At 40.7% G+C, this 26,299-nt stretch overlaps 1 protein-coding gene across 4 annotated transcripts in view; it reads right to left on the bottom strand.

Annotated features, from left to right (window-relative positions):
* Positions 1-8,412: 8,412 nt before the first annotated feature.
* LOC148425860 (CUB and sushi domain-containing protein 3-like) overlaps positions 8,413-26,299 on the bottom strand; it is a 627,928-nt gene continuing 610,041 nt past the window's right edge. For all 4 annotated transcript variants that reach the window (XM_088410975.1, XM_088410976.1, XM_088410977.1 and 1 more), the window contains 3 exons: positions 25,472-25,559; positions 10,690-10,831; positions 8,413-10,329 (listed from right to left, as the gene is read on the bottom strand). In XM_088410975.1, coding sequence (XP_088267101.1) covers positions 10,170-10,329; positions 10,690-10,831; positions 25,472-25,559 — 390 coding nt within the window. In that variant the 3' untranslated portion in view covers positions 8,413-10,169. The remainder of the gene's footprint in view (positions 10,330-10,689; positions 10,832-25,471; positions 25,560-26,299) is intronic.

Raw genomic sequence — 26,299 nt, 5'->3', positions numbered from 1 at the left:
CGACCCACAAGTTTTGGAAAAAGAAAAAAACAATCTCACCCACTTTCAACGCTTGTTCTTCTATTTGCATATACTCCGACAGCCATTCGATCTTAAAAGAAGCGCATTTCTTCACAAAGATGTGTGGTTGCTCATTCGTTTTGTAAGGAAAAGGGGTTAGCAATCGCATGTCTTAACTGCACAGTTGTTAGCTAGCTAACCTGCACGGGGTGTATATGCAGGGAACGTTTCTTTCAATGCCTTTGATCGGATGAATAGTGTAAGTGAAACTTATCGTATGATTGGCTGGACACTTGTCCCTCGCTGTCACAATGCAAAATGGTACAGAAAACAACATTGTTCAATCAATCAATGAAATGTTATTTGTATAGCCCTAAATCACCGAAGTCTCAAAGGGCTTCACAGATGCCTTTCAGTGTAAGGTACACAACAGGAGGCGAAGCCACCGGCTGCACACCTGCAGCCCATGGTCATTTAGGTGCGGCCCAAGCATAAGGACGTTGCCAGATTATTGCCTTGCGTGCGCCCAAATGCTATACCTGTTCCGAGTCCCTCCCTTCCTGTTCTGCCTCCTCGAAAATTGCCTTTATGTAAAAGCAGAGAAGTGTGAGTTTCACTCCACGACAGTTCAGTTTCTGGGTTTTTTTGTGGAGAAAGGTCAGCTCCGAGCCAATCCACCCAATATCCAGGCTGTGGTCGACTGGGGTTTGCCAACTTCTACCGACGATTTGAGAAAATTACAGCCTGGTGGCTGAACTCCAGACAAAATTGACTTTGGCCAGGGGCCCTTCCGTGACCTTAAAACTCGGTTTACGCGTTCGCCTGTTGTGATCCATCCTAAACCCAGTCTTCCATTTTCTATTGAGGTGGATGCCTCGGACTCAGGAGTGGGGACGGTGCTGTCCCAGCGTTCCCCAGTTGATGGTAGGCTGCATCCCTGCTCCTTCTTCTCTTGTTGAGTGTAACTATGACGTGGATAACCATGAGTTGCTGGTCATCGTGAGGGCGTTGGAGGAGTGGAGGCACTGGCTAGAGGGGTTGGCACATCCCTTCATCATCTTTACTGACCATAAGAACCTTGCCTACCTCCGACTGCTAAACAACTAAACCCAAGACAAGCTAGGTGGACCATGTTTCTAATCCGTTTTCGTTACACCATCACCTACAGACCTGGTTCCAAGAACGGCAAACCTGACGCCCTTTCGAGAATTTATGAGGACGAGCTGGCTGAAAATGTCCTGGAGACCATAATTCCTGAAGACCAGTTGGTGGGAGCCCTGCAATGGAAACTATAGCAACAAGATTAGGAGGCCGCTGATCGCTTCAGGGATCCCCCTGAAGGTCCAGAAGGCAAATTGTTTGTGGCACCTGAACTCCGTCCGGACATCTTCCAGTGGGTGCATGATAGCAAGCTGGCCTGTCACCCGAGCATCGACCGTACCACTCACCAAACCAGTCAGAGATTCTGGTGGCCAAGGTGGCGCAAAGACATAAGTGACTATGTTTCGGCCTGTTAGGTTTGCGCGCGCTGCAACTCATCCACCCAACGCCCCGCAGGACTGCTGAACCCACTTCCCATCCCTCATCGGCCCTGGTCGTACATAGCCTTGGACTTTGTGACAGGTCTCCCAGTCTCACGAGGAAAGTCGGTGATACTCACAATCGTAGACAGATTTTCCAAGATGGGCCACTTCATTGCTCTAGCCAAGCTGCCGTCGGCCCTGGAGACAGCAACACTCGTCATTGACCATGTATTTTGGCTACATTTTATCCCCATGGACATGGTGTCTGACAGAGGACCACAGTTCATCTCCCAGGTATGGAAGGCCTTTGGGCGTGCGATGGGTACCTCTGTTAGTCTCTCCTCAGGCTACCACCCACAATCCAATGGTCAAATGGAATGCGCTAACCAATTTCTCGAGGCAGCCTTGCGCTGCATATGCCAGCATCTCTCATCATGGGTGACACATCTGACATGGGTGGTGTACACGCACAACTCCCATGTTTCCTCGGCTAATGGCAAGTCTCCGTTCCATATCGTGTTTGGCTACCCTCCTCCCATTTTTCCATCCCAGGAAAGGGAGATCTCAGTACCCTCAGTTCAGGCGCATCTGAAAGGAGCGCACAAAGTATGGCGGGATGATTGAGCAACGTTGGTCCGGACGGAGCAACGCAACCGACGTTTGGCTGACCTACGCAGAACAGCAGCTCCCACCTACCAGCCAGGACAAGACGTCTGGCTCTCCACTCGAGACCTTCATCTGGTTGGCTCTTCGAAGAAACTTGATCCCAAATTCGTCAGCCCGGGGGTACTGTCACATCCTGTGTCCCTAATGTCTTGTCCTGCCTGCAGATTAGGAGGCAGAGCCACCGGTCGAGCACCTGCAGCCCATGGTTATCAGTGGACTATTTAGGTGCAGCCGAAGCATAAGGAAATTGCCACCCAATTGCGTACACCCAATTGCTACACCTGTTCCGAGTCCCTCGCTTCCTGCTCTGTTTTACAGCATAGGTATTTTTAGTTGCTACTTTTCCTGATCTTGTTCCACAATCTGCATTAGTACTTTGAGTGTTATGGCAACGTCCTCCAGCTGGTTCTGCCCTTGATCACGGTCAGTTAATGCGCTATTGTAATGTCTCTTTGTTTTGTACTTTGAATCCCAATTTTGTTCCTGAAATGTACTTTTGTCGTCTAGAGTTGTTACTTCACACATTGCATGCACCTTTTGTTAATAATGTTTTATATCTTTAAAGTGGCCTTCAGTGTGTTCTGGGGTTCCCTTCCTGCTCGTTCTGGTCACATTCGTGACAATGCAAGCGGTGCGCAATTGCGCATGCGTGCAGCTTAGAGGGAACACTGATTAGAAGTCAATGTGTTAGAAAATGTCCAAGTTTTATTACATTTGATAAGCAGACTCAATGAAGTATATAGATAAAATGATTTTATTAATTTGTTCCACACTATGGAACGTTGGCACTATGATGAAAAATTAGTTCATAGGTGACTTCAGTACAGGACTCTTATCAAATATGTAAAATTTACAGGTGGGATTCTGTGGCTTGAGTTACAGCAGCTTTTATTGTTACTGGTATGACTTTGCGCTGCCGGATAGGCCACGACCATTATCGAATAAGGTACTATTTGGTGGAGGGCAATGGCTAATGGCTTTTGAGACAGTATTTAAGTGATATCACTTCAAGGGGCTCAGCAGAGTGCATAAAATTGTTAAGGAATTACTATATTTCTTGCTGCCAGTAGGTGGCACTTGCAATACCATTAAAAATAGGCTTGTAGGTGTATTTCACATTGAACTCCAATTATATGAACTTTTCAAAAGATTAGATCATCTCGGTCCAAATACAGCAACTTTTACCGTTTTGGTGAGACATCGGACTTTGAGGTGGCATACACATCCTTTATTGGAAAGTCATAAAAGTTGATAACCTTCCTGTTCCAATTTCTCAAAGCTTTCCTGACCATTTTTCAGGTAATTTACTCAAAAAAGCATTGCAAAGTACAGGAAAGTGTAAAAAATACGATTTTTGTCCGCTACTAGGTGGCGCTGTAAGTAATTTGGAAGTTTATCACACAGCAGTATTAAGAGCATGATTTTTAAAGTCCCTGCAAAGTTTCAGATGGTTTGAAGCTGTTACAGCTGAGTTATTTAGGTTTTTCTCACTCTTGGTGAAGGAAATAATACATAGGTTGAAGGTCCGCCCCCATCTTATTTCTCATGGGATCTTCACGATTTTTGGAATATTTGTGCCCCTAAATCTGATAATGGTCCATGCATAAGTTGAAGGTAACAGGGTAATTAGTTCAGGAGAATAAAGCACTTGTTTGAGACCAGCTCATGTCTAAGAATGAGGCAAAATTGAATGAATTGAATTTTTTTAAATTCACAACTATTTAGGAATGAATTCTCATCCAAAGTGTGAAATTAAGAGAAGATCGGATCATCTGGGTCAAATAACAGGTTTTACTGCTCCAATAAATCTGCGGAATGAAAATGGACGTAGAGGCCACGCCCATTATCTAAACCGTAAAATTTGTTGGAGGTCAGTCGGGCTATCTAGAGGCTTGTCAGACATTTCAGCAACATTACTTCAACGGGCTTAGCAAAGCATATGTTTAAAAAATGCAAGGTGGCGCTTGCACGATGACGAAAAATACATTGCTAGGTGTGTTCTGCATTTGGACCCATCTGGTACAGCTAGTTTGTTAGTTTTGGCGAGACATCAGACTGACATTTTTTTTTTCCACTAGGTGGAAACTAAGTAATGCAAAAAATTATTGAACAGATGAGTTAAGGGCATGAGTCTTCGTCTATCTGTAAAGTTTCAGATTTTTTTTTAAGCTTGTACAGCTAAGTTATTAAAGTTTTTGTCAGATGTGGCGAAGTCAATATTGAACACATATTTTAAAGCCACGCCTCCATCATATTTATCAGTGGATATTCACAAAATTTGGATAAATTGTGCTTCTAAGTCTGATAATACACCACAGCATTTGAAGTTGATTGGATCAAGCGTTTAAGATAAAGGAGGAGTAGTTCGGGACATCCAAACGAGCAAAAACGTGTCAAAAGTGCACATTCAAAAATTCATAACTCTTTTCTTGTACATCTGAGCACATAGCTCGCGCTGACTTTTTGTAGGGCACAAAATCCTACATATGCCTACAAATTTTCGGAGCTCTAGGTCAATCGGGACGGGGCTGAGTGGCTTTTTTCCACTTATAAGGCCATTTTGGGTCCAATTATTTTTTTGTTTTGGCAAGACATCTGACTTTGAGGTGGCATGCAGGCCGCACCCATTATTGAACAGTCATAAAATTTGAGAAACTTCATGGTCCGAAGCAGGATAGAAGCTGCAACGGTTGTGAAATGCTTTTGCACCTCTTTGAACAAGCTCTTCCTTCATTGAATCAGTGAGTGGATCTGCCCATTCAGCAGGATCACCACTTGTAGCTGTCACTTTTGCCAGTATTGAAGAAATTTCTGACTGATTTTGTAAACTGTCCAAAGGTGCAGTGGACTTAAATTCAAAGGAGCAACTAGACACACCATTAGGATCATCATTATCATTAGCATTGGGTTCAGTGACAACATGTGCAGTGGCCTCAGGTTCCTGGGAGCTACATGTTGGGAGGTACATTGCTAACCTCAGCTTAATTTGAAGTTGTATTTCGAGCCTTGTTTTCAGCAGATGTACTAAAGAAGCTGGAGATTTTTGGCACGCTCTCATGTAAAGCAATTTTTTTTCTTTTCTTTTTGAGTATTGTGAGAATGTCTGAGTGTGCTCCAGGTGACAATGTTCAAGAGCAATAACAAGTTGAATAAAAACATTGAGAGCAAGTATCACTGCTGTGAGGCAAAATTTGAGAATCAACTCTAATATCCGGCCAAATTTGAGAGGTTCTGTGGTCAGAATTCCAGAATAAACTTTGGAATTTCTAATTATTTGAGTGAGTGTATGTAATCCAAATTTGAGAATGAGCTTGGACAGGAATAGTAATTATTTGAGGTTCTGTGATCCAAATTCCAAATATAACCTTTGATAATTGCTTAAGAATATTTGAGCGAGTTCTTTGATCTAAAGTCGAGATTGAGCTTTGGTAATATATTAGAGTAACTGTACGCTAACTGTACACTAGAAGTGACCAGAGGTCTGGAAGGGATTATTTTTCGGGTTGGCAAACGATCATTGCCGAAAATTCACAGCTGGTCATTTTTGGTTCTCTGATAAGTCGCAAGATGATGTCATGGCATTATGTATGATAACATACGTCACGCACACGGCGCTAATTTCGAGAAAAAGTGTCTGTATTGACACTGGCAAAAAAGGGCAGTGCTAGCGACTTTTTGGAGATCAGAGGTAACCTGCAGCATGCAGTGCCTGTGCCTAAGTGTTAGAAATACTTCTGACAGTGGCACAGACCTACAGTTATCTTGATAAACAATGATTTTGTCACTTTTAAAGTAGCTGCTTGCTGCTAGCTTGTTAATCCTTTGACAACGTCGCCAAAGCCGCTAGATAACATTTTTAGTCACCAAGAATGGCCAAAATGAACTAAATTGGCAACACTGTGGCAAACTGGACAATCAAAGCGAATTCACCAGGAATGAAATAACCTGATTTTGCTTATTTCAGTGATTAAATGTCAGCTAATATTAGAGGGATAAACTATGATGCGGATTTGCGAATTCGAATATATTATATTATAATAATATTAGTATATTTTCCTCATATGACAAATAGTCCTCATAGTTCTTGGTTTGAAAGCATATCCAAGCAGAAAATTCATTGTAGAATGAAGTTTGCCAAATTGTGTCAAATGTGCTACACTCGGGCTGAAAAGGCTGTTTTGGCCATTTTATTTAAGATGACTGTAAAACAACATTCCTTTATGACGAGGGAGCTGTTAACTCAACTGTGACGTCAGCCTAAAAGGCATCCTTGATGATGAGGGAACTATGAACTCAACCTAAACAAAAAGCACAGCTTAAGAGCAGAAATCACAACAGGCACGAGGCACAACAGCACCCACCCCCCCCAACGGACATCCACTGGCGGACCCCCAGCTTATCAGGGTGAGCCCTATGAAAATAATCTAACAACCCCCAATCTAAGACCCAAGACCGCAGGACCCACGAGTGGTCCATACCCCTCTCAATCCACAAGATATTGAAATCCTCTCCTTCTGCGCCGGGAGTCCAGGATAGCTCTCACCCCATAAACTGGACCAGACGAGGAGGAGGAGGAGGAGGAGGCACGATAGGAGGACACAGCACACTGGAAACAACTGGCTTGAGTAGAGAGTTGTAGAAAACTAGTTGGACCTTCATGGATGGCGGCGAAGCGAGTCTGACCGTAACAGGATTGATGATGGAGGGGTCCTTGATGAATCTTGGGGTCAGTTTCTTGGAGGACCCCGCGAGATTCAATTCTAGGGTTGACAACCAAACTTCTTGTCCCGGATGGTACTGTGGAGCAACGGACCGCCGCCTGTTTGCCAGTTGGCTGTTTAGCTCTGCCGTACCTGTGAGCGTGGCCTTGGTGTCTTTCCAAACCTTCTGGGCCTGCCGAAGGTGGCTCAGGAGAGAAGACACCACAACCTCTTTCTCCTGGGAAGGAAAAGCCGGCGGTTGATATCCATAGATGACATGAAACAGGGACTTACCGGTGGCGAATGAAGGACCGGAGTTGTACGCATATTCCACCCAGAAAAGGTGAGTGGCCCAGGCAGACGGGCTCTCCTGGCAGACACAGCGCAGCGAGGCTTAAAGTGATTGATTAGCACACTCGACTTTTCCGTTGGACTGAGGGTGGTAGCCCGATGTCAGACTGATGGATGCCCCCATGGCCCGCCCAAAAGCTTTCCACAGCCGGGAAACAAGCTGCGGTCCTCGGTCCCAGACAATGTCGGTGTGAATTCCATGCAGACGGATCACATGCTAGATCATGAGTTGTGCAGTCACCAGCGCAGAGGGATGGCCCTTGAGGGCCACGAAGTGTACCATCTTGGAGAACCCGTCCACCACTGTTATGATGGTGGACTTACCCCGTGATACTGGCAGGCCTGTGACAAAGTCCAGTTGCAATGTGCGACCACGGTCAGGACGGGACCGGTAGCGGGTGCAGCAGCCCGGCTGGTGGTCGGGTGCGTCGCTTTGCCCTGAGCACAAGTGTTACAGGTGGTAACCAAAGTCCATGATGTCCCTTCGCCAGCCCGGCCACCAGAAACGCTGACTGACCAGGTGGATTGTCTGGCATGCCAGTTTTGAACTGTGTCCCCAGTCCAAAACCGCGGTCCGGAGACCCGGGGTCACAAACAACTTGTCGGCCGGACAATCAACATGCCCGGATCCGACCGCCTGCTCGACTCGTTCCTTCAGCTCCCACCGACGGGCCCCAATGATTTGCTCACCCGGAATGATGGTCTCTGGGGTATTCTCACAGATTTCGTCCTCATATACCCAAGACAGAGCGTCTGGTTTGCCATTCTTGGAGATCAGTCTGAAGGTGATGACAGTTGAACTGAGTGAGGAACAAAGCCCACCTGGCTTGGTGTGGGTTTAGACGGCGTGCCGTTTGGAGGTAGGCGAGATTCTTGTGGTCTGAGTAGATGGTGAAGGGTTGTTGTGCCCTCCAGGTAAATAAAGATTCTGTCATTAAACTAACCTACCTGTATGTGCTCTTGGGTCCTCCATATCTTAGTCGTGCCATTTTCCTGAGTATCTTTGTTGTTTTGGACCGGGTTTACTACTGAAATGTCTGAATTTACTGGAACCAACCACCTATTTATATAATGTGCGGTGATTACTCTGTCATTTTGCAAAACTAATTTGGCTAAATTAATGTGTTCTGATGATTACACACTGTTTTTGCATCCAACAAAGAAAAATAACAGAAGTATCATGAGACTTTATGCTGTACATATTTACAGGTATGCACAAGTACAAAGATGCTTTGAACATGCTTGGATCTCACTACTATCTTTGTATCTTCAAAGTTATAACAGCAAACAGTATTGATAATTGACTTTAATTCAATATCACTAGAATAAAAAAAACATGAAGTAGATATTTGTGGGGACATTGATGATTGAATCACTGAGATGGTTTATTTGTAACATGTCGGTTATGGGAGTAATGAGACATCAAATTTAGTCAAGTGAGATTTCATCAAAAAATGATCTCAATTTGTCCTTTCTCCCAACTCGTTTTGCTGTTAATCTTCTATCTCTTAGACCTTTGCGAATATTGAAAATACAGAAATAAGAACGGTGTGTGTGTGTGTGTGTGTGTTTGTTAAAAGGTAAAGCTTTCCTCATAACAATAAAAAAGACTGCTCAGTTAAAAACTGCACACTTGGAACGCTGATGACATGGTATTTGCATCTTGAAATGGCATAAGAAATAAAGAAAGAGTAAGAGCATAATTTTCACTGAATCTCGAATGAAAATTTGACTTTTTGCATCTTTGACAATTGATCATGGATAAAATACCTAAAACTGATCATCACTCGTGCATACATGCTCAAACCTGACTCTAAAAAGACCCTGTAAAATGAATCAACAAATTTGTGTCAATTCAGGAGGGAGTTCACTGACGTTGTTATGGACTTGGATTAGAGGGAATACCATCAGATACCACGGATTGTCTTACCCGGAAGATAGATATAAAAGTGATTTCACAGGCTTTTTAATGGTACCCGGGAAACGTATTGGTGTCATCATCTGCCTTTGTTCCACATGGATCTGAGTGGCTGGCGATCAATCCTGTGCTGCTGTTTGATAATTTCATGAGCTTCATCCTCATGTAAAGATCTATAACTTTTTCTATTTTTATTTTTTGACGAATGGCTGGGAGAACAAAAAGATTGCACAATTCTTCTGTATTTGACTTACAACTCATGAAAATGACATTAGCTACTTTCAAGATGCGATTCCTCACCTTGGCCCCACATGACAAATGCACTCAAAAGGCAAGACTTATGCAGACTATTTGTATTTTCAGTAGTCACATTTGTAGTTTCTGTGGATAAACACATTAATGGAATGCAAACCAGTGGTAACCATTAAGTGCACAGTAAAAGTCCTGTTGAACTAAACTGCACTATAATAGTTACATTGAGGTGTTATACTGTTTTTTTTTTAACAGAAAAAAAACAACAACCAATTAAATAGACAAAATTGGCCATATAACTTTAGAAGATTTGACAACTGAGTGTTTTCAGACAGAGGAAACACTTCTCACTTTCCCACTGCTTAGAATACAATGTACCACAGTCTCAAGGTTTACAAAACATGTTGGACTCACACATAAAAAAAGTTTAATTTATTTGGCATTGTGACATACTGTATTTTAACAAAACAGCTTAAAACCTTCAGACCAGAGGATCTTATCCCAACACTCACAGAGTGTAGCAAGCCATTCATCACCAACTTATAAGAATGCAATGAGACACTTCTTCCTCACTTCCATTTCTTATAGTGCTTTACACCGCAAATGGAAAGGGACCTCAGCATTGGTGAAAATGTGGTTTGTATTTCTGAGCAGCATTTTTGACTCTGTCTGGTATCAACCAAAATGTAGTCTAAATCTGTCTATATAACGTATTTTCATGTTCAGCAAACAAAGTCTTTATTTCGGATGTGGCCGGAATCAAACCATGGTGCAGATGGTATTGAGATTGGGGTCAAAGCGGACAACTTTCCCCTCAACAGCTTTGGTGTTGGTGTTGTACATGGGATTCTCAAATGCGGCCTGTCCGTTGTTGTTCTCATGCAGGGCACATCCTGTGTACTGTGTTTTGTCAGTTTTCCTGCAGATGAAGGAAGGGCTTGCAAATTAGTTTGAAAGAGAGCATCACAATTATCTTTCCTCCTTCCCAAGAAGTAAACAGGTGGCCATTAATTTGCTGTGTGCTGGTGCAGTAACTAGATGAGGCTCAGTGGTAATCGTTAAAAGGAATAGTGCACCCCACATTGCTAACGTCATGAGAAGTTAGATACATATTGTAAATATCCTACAATATTTTACACTAAATACTCTATTACAAAGCAATAGACTGCATGACGACCATAAATGCATCACATTTGAAAACTGTGTGAGCAAATATCATGTAAGTAATGACAAAATACAAATGTTGGGATATACATGTGGAAAGGGTTGGGACACATACCTTTCTTTGTAGAGATAAAAACCAAGTCCAGCCAAGATGAGGGAAAAAAAAGGCACAAGGATTGCAACAGCAACAGAACTGCTGTTGGTGGACGTGTTTGTTTCAGGGACAGTGAGCGTAAAATTATCTCTCACATTCAAACCTGGAAAAGACAATTACAAAAAAACTAAACATCACTATACAATTCTTTATGTTAAAAAGTAGTATATGGGTCACACTGGAAAAAATATTCACATTTTTTAGTCCGTATTAATTTACACTTGTGCAAGCCCAACTTGGATTTGATCAAAGCTATCACTTAAGTTTTTGAAACAAAAACAAAAAATCAAAACTAAAAATTCTTTTTCACAAATGTTCAATATGCGAGCCCTTGGTTACATGGCATACATTGAAACTGAATTTAGTTTGACAAATGTGTATAATCTTAGATTCAGGAGAAGCAGTGTCATTTTTGGCGTGGCCATGGAACAGCGGAACAGTTCTTACACTCACAGCAGAAGACTTTATGGACTTGTGGACAAGTAGAGGGGTCAACAACAAGTAAAAGGGGGTCACATTAACGATGGTCCGTGGCCAGCACATGACTGTGTTGGGCACTGCAGTTTAGTGTAGGTGGTCTGACCGAGTCACGAGGGTTGGGCACAGAGAATCGATAATTAAGTGCAACGGGGACTATCATTCCAAACCTCACAGAATTTTTCAGATTTGAAAATATTGGTGCTAAATTTTGATTACTCGCCAGCTGTTCGTATGTGTGCCCACACAGCACATAGCCCATCCAGCTCCCTGCTGAAGATGCTCCGTGGTTGCTCAGTAACTGATCCGTCTTCTTAAGCCGCCACCTATTCACTGGGAGCCAGGAACGCGTGGGCGTCTGCTGTGACACTGGATGTGCCACAGATGTGCTGCAGATTTCCCAGACTGCGGCAGGCACTGGGACCATTGGCACGTCAGCACTTTCCCTTTTTGGGATTGGTGAACTTGCTAGTCTATTAAAACTGGTGTGGCTCCAGATCCAAAGTCAGAATGGGTTAAAATACGTTTAATGCCAACATTCAAAAACCAGCCCATCTCCAAGGGTTTTTGAGCAGCTGCTCAGTAAGTGTTCCAGGGAACCCTGTCCTCAGCAGCAGGGAAAAGATGGTGTGTTCATTTTACTCCAGACATGAAGGTTTGCTGGGCTTGAAAGGACATCATATGAAGCCTGGACCAAGAAGCTAATTTGATGAAAGTCTGCTTTCCAGAAGTTAGACCATGTGATTTTAAAATTGCAGAACATTATACCATTTAATACATGCTCCTTGCTTTCCCATTCCGACCATCCAAACAGCTCATAATTCCTCCACGCCTGTCAGCACTTCCTATTGCCATTCCTTCAGAACCAGATGATAATGCTCTTTGCTCTGAGCCTTGTCAACTCTAATTGGCAGAAAATAGCCAATGCTTGCGCCCCGTTGTTATGGATCCTATTAGTGTTTTCTGCCATAGCCGGGATTCAGCCACCTCTAAGGCTATGGCATTCTATTTCATTCCCATCTGCACATGAACTCTTCAACAGGTCCACTGATTGGGAGCTGCAGTATTGTGCTGGTGCCATACAGAGCAGACTTGCTTAGGCTTGATAGCAGACCAAGTGCTCTTCGCACGTAGCTGATGGTTTTTCCATGCCCTTGACTGTTGTTATAGATACAGTGGTAGCTACCAAAGGCCAAAGGATACAAGCCAAAATAGAATGCTGGGAAATCTGGGCTTTGAACCACCTTATTTCTCTCAAAATAAAAATTGAGATACAGTACTGATATGTTCTGATTTCTTCACTTCTTTCCCTTTAAAATTATATATGGAGGTAACTAAAAAATTGACAGTGACAATACAAACGTTGTCAAGTTGAAACCCCTAGTTTTGAGAAAAACACATTTGAAGTATCCTAAATGTCCAAAGTAATCAGTACTTTCAGAAAAAGATATAAACAGGAATGTACATTCTAATAACAGGTAGGGACATCATCTGGGATTTTTAAATCAGTATTTTAAAATCTGGGGTCTTGACAACTCAAAAGATGAAACTGGGCAAATATGGTTCTCTGGACTAAACCCCAAACAACTTTTCCAGCATACCTTGTGCAGTATTTGTACTATTTTGGGTAATTTTCTTCCACATTATTCTCGCTGTATTTTAACCAAGTGCATAGTGTGATTACTAAGTGGTCGTGCCACATTTAAATTTGATATGTTGTCACCATCTGGGTACAATTTCAGCTCTCTAGTCTGTTGTTTCCATGCATTCCCTTTGATGTGAAATTCCTTTGATCTAAGAGAATGGTCAAAATACTGTACAACGATTGAGCTACATTTCATTCCTGAAGCATCACCTGTCAAATGTTGCTTGTTTTACGGGTTTACCGGTTTTATGTGTGTGTGTTTTTATGTCAAATTATTGCAGTTCGAAATTTGATTTAGACCAATGAGGGCAGCAGTAGATCACAACTCCTGCTCTCATTGGTCCATAGTTGCGCTGGGAGCCAATCACGTTTCCTGTAAGAATGTCCGTGAGCTGATTGACAGATTGGCTGTCCCTCCTCATGAAACTCAACACACTGAGAGTGAAATGCGCAAGGAGCAGCAGGACAACAATTGCGATGAAAGGGAGTGTTGTAATCCTCTTACCTACTTAATTTTGCAATAAAATGAAATTTCAAGTGTAAACTCTGTTGTTATGTTTGGTCCGCTACAGGCTTCACTATAATTCGTTATCCAAGCGCCGTTATCCTAGGTCAACTGTGTCTCTCCGCGATCCAAGGGATGAAAACAGGAAAGTTAACAGTGCAGTTATTGTATAAGGTTTAATAATTTAAGATATAAGTGAATATGCGTACTGCAGTAGTTTGACGTCTGAGGACATCCCATGACATTTAATGCATTTACTCTTAATTTGTCTGTTTGATATGCATGAAACCTTCACAGCGAGTCTCTCCGCTGTATTGCTCTTCTTTCTTCATGGAAAAAAAACAAACAAAGAAAAACAGCAAAGCACCGAGACCACAAAAGATTAAGTGCAAAGTACTGTATCAAGGCAACACTATAAAAAAAGAATATAAACACATTCATAGAAATGTATATTGGGGTTTTAAATTAGCTGTCCAAAATTGGCATTATCCATTCATCCATTTTTTTACTCACTTATCCTCATTGGGGTCGTGGGCATGCTAGAGCCTATCCCAGCTGTCTTTGGGCAGTAGGCCGGGAACACTCTAAAACTGTTTGCCAGGCAATCGCATGGCACACGTTGATGAACAATCATTCACATTCACAAGCAAACCTAAGGGCAATTATAAGTGACCAATATACCTTCCATACATGTATTTAGGAATGTGGAAGGAAACCAAAGCACTCGGAGATCACCCGTGCAGTCCCGAACATGCAAACTCCAAACGGTAATGTCTGAGCCAGAATCGAACCCATGACTTCTGAACAGTGAGGCAACCACTCTCTTACTATGCTGCCAAAGTTCTTATCATTATTATTATCATCATTATTGTTATCATTGTCAGAGATGAGCAACTTAGATTTTTGCTGGCCTGTCCAGAGCTCTGCCCTCTTTCCGTCATCGTCAGAGCGTTATTTTTTCAAGTCAGTAATATATTACATCGTCGGTCCATGTCAGAGAAATCTCAGAAAAGAAGACTAGGACAAGCCTAGCTGCTTAAACAGCAAAAAGAGTAACTCAGACCAGCCAAGATTGACTTTTCTACGCCGGCGTAGGGAAAAAAGCTTGGGCAAATGTAACTCGTGGGTCTTCCAACGCTAGTTTTCCACTTGCCCAGCCGTTCCCCCTGGCTTTTATTGAATAGAAGCATAGCAGATTACAAGACACAACAAAAGAGCCAGCCGGGCGCCACCGGCAGCTGGGCCAAGGTCCCGGCTCACACTTTCGTGCGTCAACAGTTCTATCTAAGGACAGGGTCAAGATGAACTAGGATTGCATAAATGGGTAACAATGAACTAAGAACATAATGATAACAACCTAATATATGATTCCCTTCACAGTCCATCAGTTCCATCTGTGTATTTTTGCCCACCTTTCTACCATCACTAAAAAGTTAAATTTGACTTTTTTTCTGGTCCGTCTTTATAATTGTCAGTGTTTATTGCCCTCCAAATTCCCAAGTTCTCTATAAATTTCTGCTGTACAGATTTTTGGAGACGGTCTCATTAACAATTGCCCAAATTTGTCTAGATTTTATCTGAAACATACACTACAATTAAAAAAAAAGTACTGCTGGGGCTGAATTTACTAAAAAAAAAATGGTGCAACAGGCATAATGAGAAATGAAGTTGTCGTATGGCAAACCGCGCAACATTTGTGCTAATTTGTTAACGGACCAATGTATTGACTAAAAAGCAGTGGTGGACCGTCAGGGCCAGCAAGGCCTCTGCTGGCCTAACTAACATGACATCATTATCATTATTTTTACTAAATATATATAATGTATATATATATTTTATTCATAAAATCATTCTCCTTGTACAGGCTGTATGTAATCTCTTTATGTAAACGCTGTACGCTTCTGCGTGAGCGTAGATGGATATAGGAGCGTCCCGTATAACTTAAAAGAGAGCTGTGATAACAAACCGAGTCATAAGATCGCTATCTAGAGGCCTCACGTGCAACAAGCTAGCTACACGGTGTTGACTTTGCCTGATTGCTTTAGCTAACTTAGCCCAACTTGGCCATATTTCTGACTGGGCTACCAGGAGCGTGAGCAAACCCTGGCAAATAGTTCTGCTGGGAATGCCTTTTGTTTGCAAAGGATCGATTTGGTGTTTGGAGCTACACTGCATTTGCAAACTTGAATTGTCTAACCAAGGCAGCAACGAAACACCAAAGCAGGGCTGGACACAGGCGCTACTAAGAGAACTCCTCAATGCGCTACGGTGCTTTTAAAAACTTCTTGGGACACCTGAGTGGATATGCATTTTTTTACATCTCAGTTCAAAGGTAAAGAGAGCTCTTCAATGCGCTACAGTGCTTTTAAAAAACTTTTGGGAACACCCGAGTGGATACACTGTACATCTCAGTGCGAAGAGAAAGCATTCATATTCAAATAAAAGTAAAGAAATAAAATTATGTTCTTATATTAAACTGTGATTTGTAATTTTGACTTCGTAAAATTGTGTGGATATTTATTTTAAATGATTAATTTTTTTCAAGTTTTGACAGCATCATGTATAATGACATAATAATAGCCTGTGTAGCCCAGTAATGCGCACATGTGCACATGGGGGCTATTTGTTCGAGAGCCTGACATCACAGAAGGCGTACGTGTGAAAGTCATGGCCCACCACTGCTAGAAAGTATTAATATTATTGATTTATTCATATTATATATATACACACAGTGGGCCCCCGTGTTACGAGATTAATCCGTTCCGCGGTTGGGCTCGTAAAACAAATTCAACATACGGCGGGCAATCTAAACCTATGTTAAATAGCTAATGCGTTTAGAACCCCAGGTAAAAACATCAAAATTGTACATACATATTAAAATTTGGTACCAAAATAGGATAGGAAGTGCTACGTATATACAAAATAAATGTATACAATCAGAACACATCATAAATAAAAATATAGAAAGGATTTATTTACCTTTGAGTTGGTGGTTGTTATGCCTAAGTTCCCTAGTAAGGGTAGCATACTTGTATTTCTTAGTTATCTACAGCTTTGTTTCCTTATAAATCATCATCTTCCTTCTCTCTTTAACATCACTAGCAATTTTGGGCCCCATGGCTAACCCTTTCAAGTTTGAATTAAGCAGTAAAATGAACTATAGATAGGGTTTTGTAACCACTCACAATTGAACAAAGCTTTAGCCTTCCGCCATTTTGAAACAAGTGAGGCCGACCAATAGCAGACCAGCATTGTAGTCACACGTTGCATGGAAACCGTTAGACGGCAATAGTAAATCAGTGCAACTACCAAAAAACGCCAGCAAATGGAGGCAAAACAACACAAATACACCCAACCCCCTAGGGTCATGACAGTTGTTTTTGTCGCAAAGCCGGGAAAATACGGTCAAGATGGGACTAAAAACTCCATATTCCACGTCGCAACACGAAAATAATCTAAGCCAGGGACACTGTAACATGGGGACCACTATATATATATATATATATATATATATATATATATATATATATATATATACAGTCGGCCCCCGGCTTACGAGCACCCTGATTTACGAACAATTCGCCTTACGAGCGTGGATCAGGGAGATTTTTGTCCTCCGCTTACGAACAAACCTCTCGCCTTACGAGCGATTCGACTCTCGCCTTACGAGCAATTCGACATGCCGGCCATTGAGTATGTAGAAATGTTCTCGTTTAATTGAGTCAATTAAATCAACAGTAGCGACATCATCAATCATCAGTAGATACTTGTGGCAGTAACGTGAACGCTATTGGTCTTACAACGTCACACTGACGTCTCACTCACGGTGTCTAAATATATTACCATTTAAGTGTAGTGTTTGTACAGCTAAAGGGAAAAACAGCTGACATGAAATTAAATGTGCCGATTGCAGGACAAAGAATTGTCATTGGTTTAAATGTGTGTTTTTTTTAAATTAATTGTCAATACATTCCAACCGTTTAAAAAAAAAAGTGCGAATAATTATCAGTCAGTCACGGAGATGCGAATATGCTATTGGTCGATTAAGGTCACCCGGTCTCACTCACGGAGATGCTATTGGCCGGCGTCACACGTCAATCACAGAAATGCCGATATGCTATTGGCCGAACGCCTTTATCTAGCTTGATGGGACAGGATGGAAGGAAGGAGAGAAAATTAGTGAAAAACGGAATGTTGTGAAGACTTTGCAAACTTTATCTGTTAGACATAGCTTCTAAAATTACTAGCAGCGGTAAAGAAAGAAATAAGAGGATGATGTTTTAGTATCTGCGTGATTTGCACCCTGACTGAAAGAGTTACTGTAACACTGTAAGACCAATAGCATATCTATCGCCGTGTTAACTTTGAGCGTTGGACTCTGCCCCCTTCTGCTTACACCCAGCTCAAGTCTCGTCGTTTCAAGGTAAATGCTATTTATCCATTGTATTTATTATTTAATGTAAGTGTACAGCAGATAATGTCACTCAATTTTAATATATGTATACAGTGTGTCGTTTTTACCTAAGGCTTCGGCGCGCGTTGCACGCATTCACGAATTAACATGGGTTTGGATTGCCCGCTATACGAGCAATTCGAGATACGAGCGTAGCCGCTGAACGGATTAAGTTCGTTCGATTAAGTTCGTAACCCGGGGGCCCACTGTATATATATATATATATATATATATATATATATATATATATATATATATATATATATATATGTGTGTGTGTGTGTGTGTGTGTGTGTGTGTGTGTGTGTGAATGTGAGAATGTGCTTTTATTTTTGCAGCCAGGACGCAAGTTCTTTTATTTTTTAAATTTGTTCTGGCAGCGCAAATATAAAACGGGCACTTGACGTACTTCCTGTTTGCTTTTTTTGCGAATGAGAGCCACCTTGCAGTGACAGTACTGCATATGAGGGTTACCTTTTCATCCGTCTAATAGATAATAGGTAGTCTTACATCTGGGTTGCATTACCATTTTGTGAAATGTGGGTATTGGTTTTTATGTGATCATTTTAGTTTTGATGTGTTAGGATTGGTTTAAATTGTTGTGTTAATTTTTTTAGAAATGTGCATGATTGCCAACCAACGGGTGGGGATAATGTGTCAATTTACTGGCAAGGTATTTTAATCGCATTCAGCTGCATATAAATCAACGTTTGGGATGGACAATTTTTGAATGTTTTTTTGCAGGACCGTGTTGGCCTGTTAATGATTTTTATCCCACTTTTTATTATTTTACTGTTAGGGCCCTTTTATGTTTTTCATTAATCTGCTAGGTCAAGCGTTGTGCAATAGGGATGACGTTGTGGCATGGTTTTTGAATTTGTAGTGGTGTGCAGGGATATATATTAAAGATAGATATTATTATAGGTATTACCAATAGACCATATAACATACTATGCCCAATTCCATAATACAACATGTATTTACACTTACCACATGTGAAATGATATCAGTATCTATTTGTAGATCAACTATTTGTGAAGGTCTACTTTGGTTTACATACAGAAATTACAAAAGAGGATCATGTTTTCAGTAATTATTGTTATTATTGCTATTTATATTGTGTTATTGTGCATTTAAATATAAATGCTGCAGAGTAAAAAGTCATTTATGCAAAACGATTTTTTGTGCTTCAATAATGACCACTAGATGTCCTCATCAAGCCTCTCAGCTCGGTTTAATCCCAGAATTTCCAATTTTACCAGCAAGATATTTCTTCAGGTAAAACATTTTAAAAAGGCAAAATTACACCAACAAAAAAACCCATCTTATAACACTTAATTCTAAACATTTACTTTTAACTTTTGGTAACTGATAGTGTACCGTATGAGTTTTTTTTTTTTAAATTAGTTTATTTATTTTTTTTTTTTTTTTAGCAACCTTCAAGTAAAAACTGTAGCCATAACTATAAATAAATCTCTGGGTAAAGTTGCAGCAGTGAAAGATAAGCAGTATCTTGAAACATCCCAGTTGATTCACTAAACTGTGTGTGTTTCTCTACTGTTTGGTGTTGCTGTAAATTGGCTTGTCATATTGACAGAAGACCGATTACAGATTGTGCTTATAATTGCTGCAACATAGTAGATAATTATGCAATACAGTTAATTTGTGATTAAAGGTTAACAACGGATTGACGGGCGTAAAGATTTATACTTCCAACAGTTTTAATTCGCCATTATTTTTGGGCATTCCCGTCGGTCAGTCGGCAAAATGCACTGATTGGACTTATGATCAATCCACATTTTAAAATGTTAGACTTGTCTCCACATTAGCAGAGACTAACAGCTGAGGGACTTCTTAGCTTTTAATTAGATATTAAATATGGTTCTTTAATGGCAGTGTGGACATGTTGGCACTCTAGCTTTGATTATTGCCATAAATTGTGATCAATTAGTCTCAAAGATGAGCCAAGCTTATCGGAAAGCACCCACAACTTCTAAAGATAACTTCAAAATAAAATCTCATTATGGTTTTGATGTCTGTGTATTATTTGGTGTGACGTTTTAAATTGGCCTACATAGTGCATTATTGCGGCTTCATATCATATAAACATAAATACGATATGAATACGATGCTTTACCTTTTTTTTTTTAAGTAGACACATTACTGTGTACTGTGTGTAATGGAATCTTTACCTTTTTTTTTTTTTAAGTAGATACATTACTGTGTACTGTGTGTAATGGAATTCAACATGGCACCTTCAAACAAAACATTTTTTTTTCATCTGAGCAATCCAAGAACTGTGACGTTTGTTCCATAATTTGTTCCGTACGGATCATGAATTGAACCAAACCTGGCACTCTTGAACACAAGTGAACTGTCTTTCAAAAACCATTTGGGATCATCGGTGTGGCTGATTCACTCTCAGATTAATGATTCAATGTGTTTACATGAGGCAGAAAGTCTAAAATTTACATTGCAATGTAAAGTAGTAGTACAGTGTGTGTAGAGTGGTTCTGTTTGTGTTAAATCGAGGTTCCACTAGTAGTTTGATTTAATTTTTTGTTTCTCTTCTTCTAATAATACAGACACTTGACACTTTTGTACTGTTTTTTTTTTTTTCAGTTTTCTAACCTGACACATAGCACAAAAAATAGGGTTTTCCCTGTAATATTACAGCTTTATCTGTATCATGATAAGTCCTATAAATTTACTTTGTTATACGAATGTGGATTAATATTAATAATATTGATAAAACACATAACTGGGACATGAACATGAAACAGACTGAAACACACACACACACACACACACAAACATCTAGTCCATTGGCAATGATGATGATGGTGATGGGCAGGGAAAAAAGGCCGCAAGCAGAAAAACATGAAAACTATAATAAGTACACAGATAATAATCACTGTGACAGTAATAATAGTGTTGAAAACTATTACGTTCTTGCTTCTCCAGCTCACTCTCTCTTTTCTAGAGCAGGTGTGTCCCTGACGGGAGGGCAGAGCCACCAGCCGCGCACCTGCCTACCATCAGCAATCACCGAGTTATTTAAACGCGACTGGAGCTGCAGGAAGCCGTTGAAGTATACTGTTAATCTGTCTAGTTCGCAAGTTCTCTCGTATGCTATTGCATCTGGGTGTTGTGAGTATTTCTGTTGCTACTTTGTAAGTTAATTTTTGCTCGTATCTATTTTTGTTTGTTACTTTCCGTTTCAACGGCTTCCTCCAGGTGGCTGCCTTCCCCCCTTGTCGGACTACCGGCGTCAAGCCATCTACTACATAAGTGTTTCTATGTCACTTTTATTTGGACTTTGATAGGCGTGTTCATTTTGCAATATTTGAGTTGCCACGTTGCCCAGTTTATGTTATTTCCCTTCACGCGTTGCGTGCTCCCTTTGTTTAATAAAACCCTTATACTGAGCTTTGTACTCGTCTGTGTCTGGTCTGTGGTGGTCCAACTGTTGAGTTCTTGGTGTTACAACGTAACAAAAACAAGCATAAGCTAATGAAAAGACAGATGCAGAATTTTGATTACTACAAACATGATATCTATTATTATAGCATATGAAGAAGGCAAGAAAAATGAACCATAATTACTGTAAAATGAAAGATAGTTCAACTGCTTCAAATAAAGGTATACACTTCCTCAATACTTTGATGTGCTGTTATACTTTATCATGACAATCAAATTCTGCCATACAATTTTGGTGTGAACTTAAATGAAAACAAATCAGTAGTTTTGCCACTTCTGACATATCACTTCATTTCATGAAACATGAAAACGTGGATTGCACTTATTCAATCCAAAAAAAATAAAAAATACATGTATAAAAATTAAAGCTTCACCCATCGCTCGTGAGTAAAATAATCACACAGCATTTTGTCTGTATTCTTTTGTTTTAAAAAATGTGTCGGAAGTCATCCTCTCTATGTTTGACCGTTCAACTGCATGGATGCGTTTTAATTTGTCCAGACTCAAGTAGAAGCATCCTATCTTCTCTGTGCATGTTCACACTTCAGAGACATTTAAGTCAATGTCAAACCTAAAATCATGACAAACGTTCAACAGCCATCAGTTACACACTTCCACAAACAGGCACTCCAACAAAAGACAACAATCAAAACACTGCAAAATACATAACACATGTACACAGACAGTTTTTTTTCTTGCGTGGTGAAAAAAAGCATCGATAGATGTCTCAAAATCTTGTGAAAAAGCTAATTGAAAGCTAGCACTGCAGCGTTAGCTGAGCTTTTTGTGAACCCTGTCTGCTGCCTCTCCTTTGCACCTCACTCACTAAAGAAGAGAGCATTCAAACCAGTCTTTGCCATTACAAAATCATACTTTTTCACAACAATTATTTTGCAAAAGCATTTAATCGTTCAGCCCTATTGGACAATGATTTATGTAGCAGGCTAATCTTGAGCTGCTTCCGTGGTAAGCGATTTGGAGCAATTCTCAAAGTTAAATTTACCATTCATTGGACCAAAAATCCTCATATGCTGCTACATTTTCACATCTTCCATCTGCCCTTGAACATGCACTCCCACCCACAACAGGAGCCTATCATGTGACAAAAAACAATGACAGCCGATCAATGTCCACTTCAGTTTGTGTTTGACCTTTTTTTTTCCAAGCTTCGACAAGTCAAGCACAAGGACCCCAATGCATAAAAACAGATCTTATTATTGTAGAGAGCATAAACTTAGAGGTTAAAAAATGAATTCATATTAAAAAAAAAAAATACACACTCACTTTAACCAAGACCGTAGTTGATTGATCATAATATGTTAATCTGACACAAAGGAAGCAAGGATTTCAACCGAGTTACTTAGAAACTGCTGTCATTTTTTAGATATGCTCATGTGATAGAGCAGTGGTTCACAAATGGGGGCACAAGTACACTTGGGAGTACTTGAAGGAACTTCAGGTGAAATCGGTAAGTATGGAATTAAATGTGCCAGTATCCAGCAATTAGCGAGCAATGAATGAAATATTTTGTACACAGAATAAGATTTTGCTCATTGAAAATCTCTCACTGTTCACGATAACCCTCTTTGCCTCGCTCAACATCTAGACGCTCTGCTTGGCACGTGTGTTAAGAACGTGCTAGCCAATCAAAGCTAGCAAAAGTACATTGATTGACTGTTTTCTCTCCAATTAGATTGCATGTTACATTCACCCAGAAATAGCAAACAAGTTACCCTCACACAGACTTGGACGAGAGAAGGTGGATTTACTAGGACACAACTTGTGCAACAGTAAAAATTCATCAATGAGAGAGAAAAAAATATATATATTAATTGTCAGTGAGTGAACGAGCAAGAGCTCCTTCTTGCTCGTAAAGGACAGAAAGAGAGATAAAGGGAAGCAGGCAGATGAAGTCGGTCAGTTGAGCCTATAACAATGTTTTAAAAGTATTATTTTGGTTTTAATTTGCCTGAAGGTGTAACTTCTTGATGGATATCAGAAAGATTTTGGCCCATGGCAGTGATAAAGAAGAGGGGACTGAAAGAGGTTAGTGAAGTTCTATCTAGCTAGGCAACATAAGCCTATCTTAGGTTTATGTTCGGAGAGAACCCACGCGGGCTCGGCGAGAACATTCAAACCTCGCACAGGAAGTCAAGAGCCAGGTGGATTTGAACCGGGTCCTTTGAACTGTGAGGTGAACGTGGTAGTTTATGCTAGCTTATGCCAAGTTAGCTAATGTTATTCCTTGTATCGAGAAAACCATGTTAATGGGGATTTCAACTTAGTTTGTCCTTGACTAAAATCATCTTGTTTTGTCAAAATAGTTACAGTGAAAGCATATATGGTTTCATTGCCAGAAAATATCAAAAAGTTTATTAAATTGTCAAAAGAAATATAGCTAAAGAAATATCAGGTTTTGTTGCAGAGTGGTTTGCATGTCCCCCGTAGAGTCTCAAAATTCAAAATTAGCTGTCATCCTTCACGTGTGAAGTTTGCATTTTCGCCTCGAGCCCGTGTGGGTTCTCTCCGAGCAGCCCAGCTTCCTGCCACACTCTAAAAACATGCTTGGAAGGTATATTGGACACTCCAAATTGTCCTTAGGTGTAATTGGGTGCGTGAGTGGTTGTTCGTCTCTCTCTGCCCTGCAATTAGCTGGCAACCAGTCCAGGGTGTCCCCCAGGCTACTGCCCGAAGCCAGCTGGGATAGGCACCAGCATTGCTGAGAACTTTCAGTTTTCTGGGATGTAGCAGAGCCAGTGTTTTCTTACAGCACCTTTATTCTTCTTTTATACACTGTGTGTCCCTCGCTTTGCGGCAATAATTGTCTGCAAAAAAAATGTTTCAACGCCGCAATCAAGTGGCCCATACCGTGCTAAATACTGAGCTGTCAATGCTGCACTATCGTTATCTTGGCACAATATCTACAGTCCCATAGCTGTTAAAAAAGGCCAGGTGAGTGCTCTTGCTTGGATCTGTTTTGTATTGAAAGCTCAGGTGGTCGTGTTGGATAGCTCCCGGTGACTGCAAACCGCCTGCCATGAGTCATTCCTGCCCCCTTTGTGAGACCTTAAACGTTCCCGAAGTTGATTGGCTGTCGCGATAAAAGTTCAATTTTTTTAACTTCAGGCGAAATTACGCTGCATCTCACGCCACTCAACACACGTCCATCACGTCACCTGACGTGCCATTGTGCCCTGTCGCACGAACTCCATTGACTACAATACAATATTGTCAGCTTTAACGCCTCAATCGCCTTTGGTGTGAATGCAGCATTAATGTAGCGAACGGTGGATTCGTTCACATCCAAATGGCGGGCCACAGCGATGTAACTTCTCCCTTCCTTCAACATTGAGAAGTATCAGCAATTGTCATAATTTTTTATTGGCGTTTAGGCTCAGCACAAGCCTTCACAGGAACAGCACGCTTGGGAGCCATTGCAAAAGTTCAACACAAGACACAAGGGAAGCAGCTACTGGTCGCTGAAGCGATGTAATTGTCTTATAATTTACATACGTAATGAAAAAAAATGCACAAAGTCAAGAATCCACGTAATGGGAAAAAAAATCTGCGATGTAGCGAATCTGCATACTGTAAAAAAAAATCTTAATGTAGTGAATGCGCGATAGTGGAACCGCAAAGTAGCGAGGGTTCACTGTATTTGTTTTTTTAAGTTGCCTGAATATTACGCTCAGTAATAGACACTTGCACACACAGATATCCTTCTAAAATAACTAAAACTAAAAAAGCCCCACTCCAACTTATCAAAATATTCAGCTTTGATATGAATGAGTCTTTTGGGTTTCTTTAAGAACGTGGTTGTTGTTCCTTGATCAAATTAATCGTCTAAAATACAACTTGCTTAATAATCTGAAGTGGTTCTAACTAAAATATTACTAAAAGATTAGTGACTACCTTAGACATTAATCAAGTGACAAACTTCACTATGAATGACAGGCGGCTGTTGACTTATTTATTTATTTATTTTTGAACTCATTTAGTCATGTTGACACAGCTAAATCAATACAACATTATAAAACTGGAAGGGTTAGCAGTTATTGAGTGAATGACATGAGAGCTATCGATACATCCTTGACAAGCGACTGGTCGCTCACAATCTACTTCATGCGAACCCCAGATCTAGAAGGTAATTTTCAATCATATTTGAAGACATATCAAGACATACCAACTCTTTGTAGTCCAAACTGTCCATAGTCTTTACCCTGTACAAAGCCTTGGTACACAAAGGTGCTGCCTTTGGACTCAGCTGAAACCTGAAAAAGGAACACAAAAATGAAAACTGATATTAAGGGAGTTTTGATTCAACTGTACATGTAAAATTGTGATTTTTCTTGGCAGTTCAACATTGTATCTGCCGGGTACAAGACATAAAATACTAAATGTACAGCATTCAGTAAAACAGTGAACACATTCGTTCATGAAACTGAAATGTTTATTTGAAGCAAAACAACTGAGTATAAATAAACAGTAGTACGTGGTTAGAGTAGACGCTTTAGCTAGTATAACACAACTATTTTTAAATAAACCTACAACAGCACACGTGGTTCATTCGAAATTTTAGACCTTTCCATGGAATAGTCCAATCAAGAGGTGCTCATTGTGTTGATCACAGCCAAGTGGTGGCCTGCCTAGGTATTGTTGGTCGCTTGCATGCAATGAACTTCATAGAAACATCAATCGAGAAGAAAAAATGAATACACTGTTTAAATTGAATGTTGCTCACGCTGGGAGGTAAAGATTAGCAAATAGTATAGTATAGTATAGTATAGTATAGTATAGTATAGTATAGTATAGGATAGTATAGTATAGTCACTGCCTTGCTTCCAGGAGGAATTTCAAAATGAAAGCGTACCAAGGTGTCACAGTTCACCAGTTCAGCCACCTCACTACAAGCTTCACCACACCTGCTCAGCCCTCCTGCTAATCAGCCTCGAACACTAACACCTGCAACCACTTACCCACTCAGTATAAAGCCCGGTCACTTCCCTCCACA

Source organism: Hippichthys cyanospilos, chromosome 3 (genome assembly GCF_059441005.1).
Source record: "Hippichthys cyanospilos isolate Australia breed blue-spotted pipefish chromosome 3, RoL_Hcya_1.0, whole genome shotgun sequence".
Classification (NCBI taxonomy): domain Eukaryota; kingdom Metazoa; phylum Chordata; class Actinopteri; order Syngnathiformes; family Syngnathidae; genus Hippichthys; species Hippichthys cyanospilos.
Note: the sequence above shows the minus strand (reverse complement) of the source record. Positions and strands in the feature narration are given on the sequence as shown.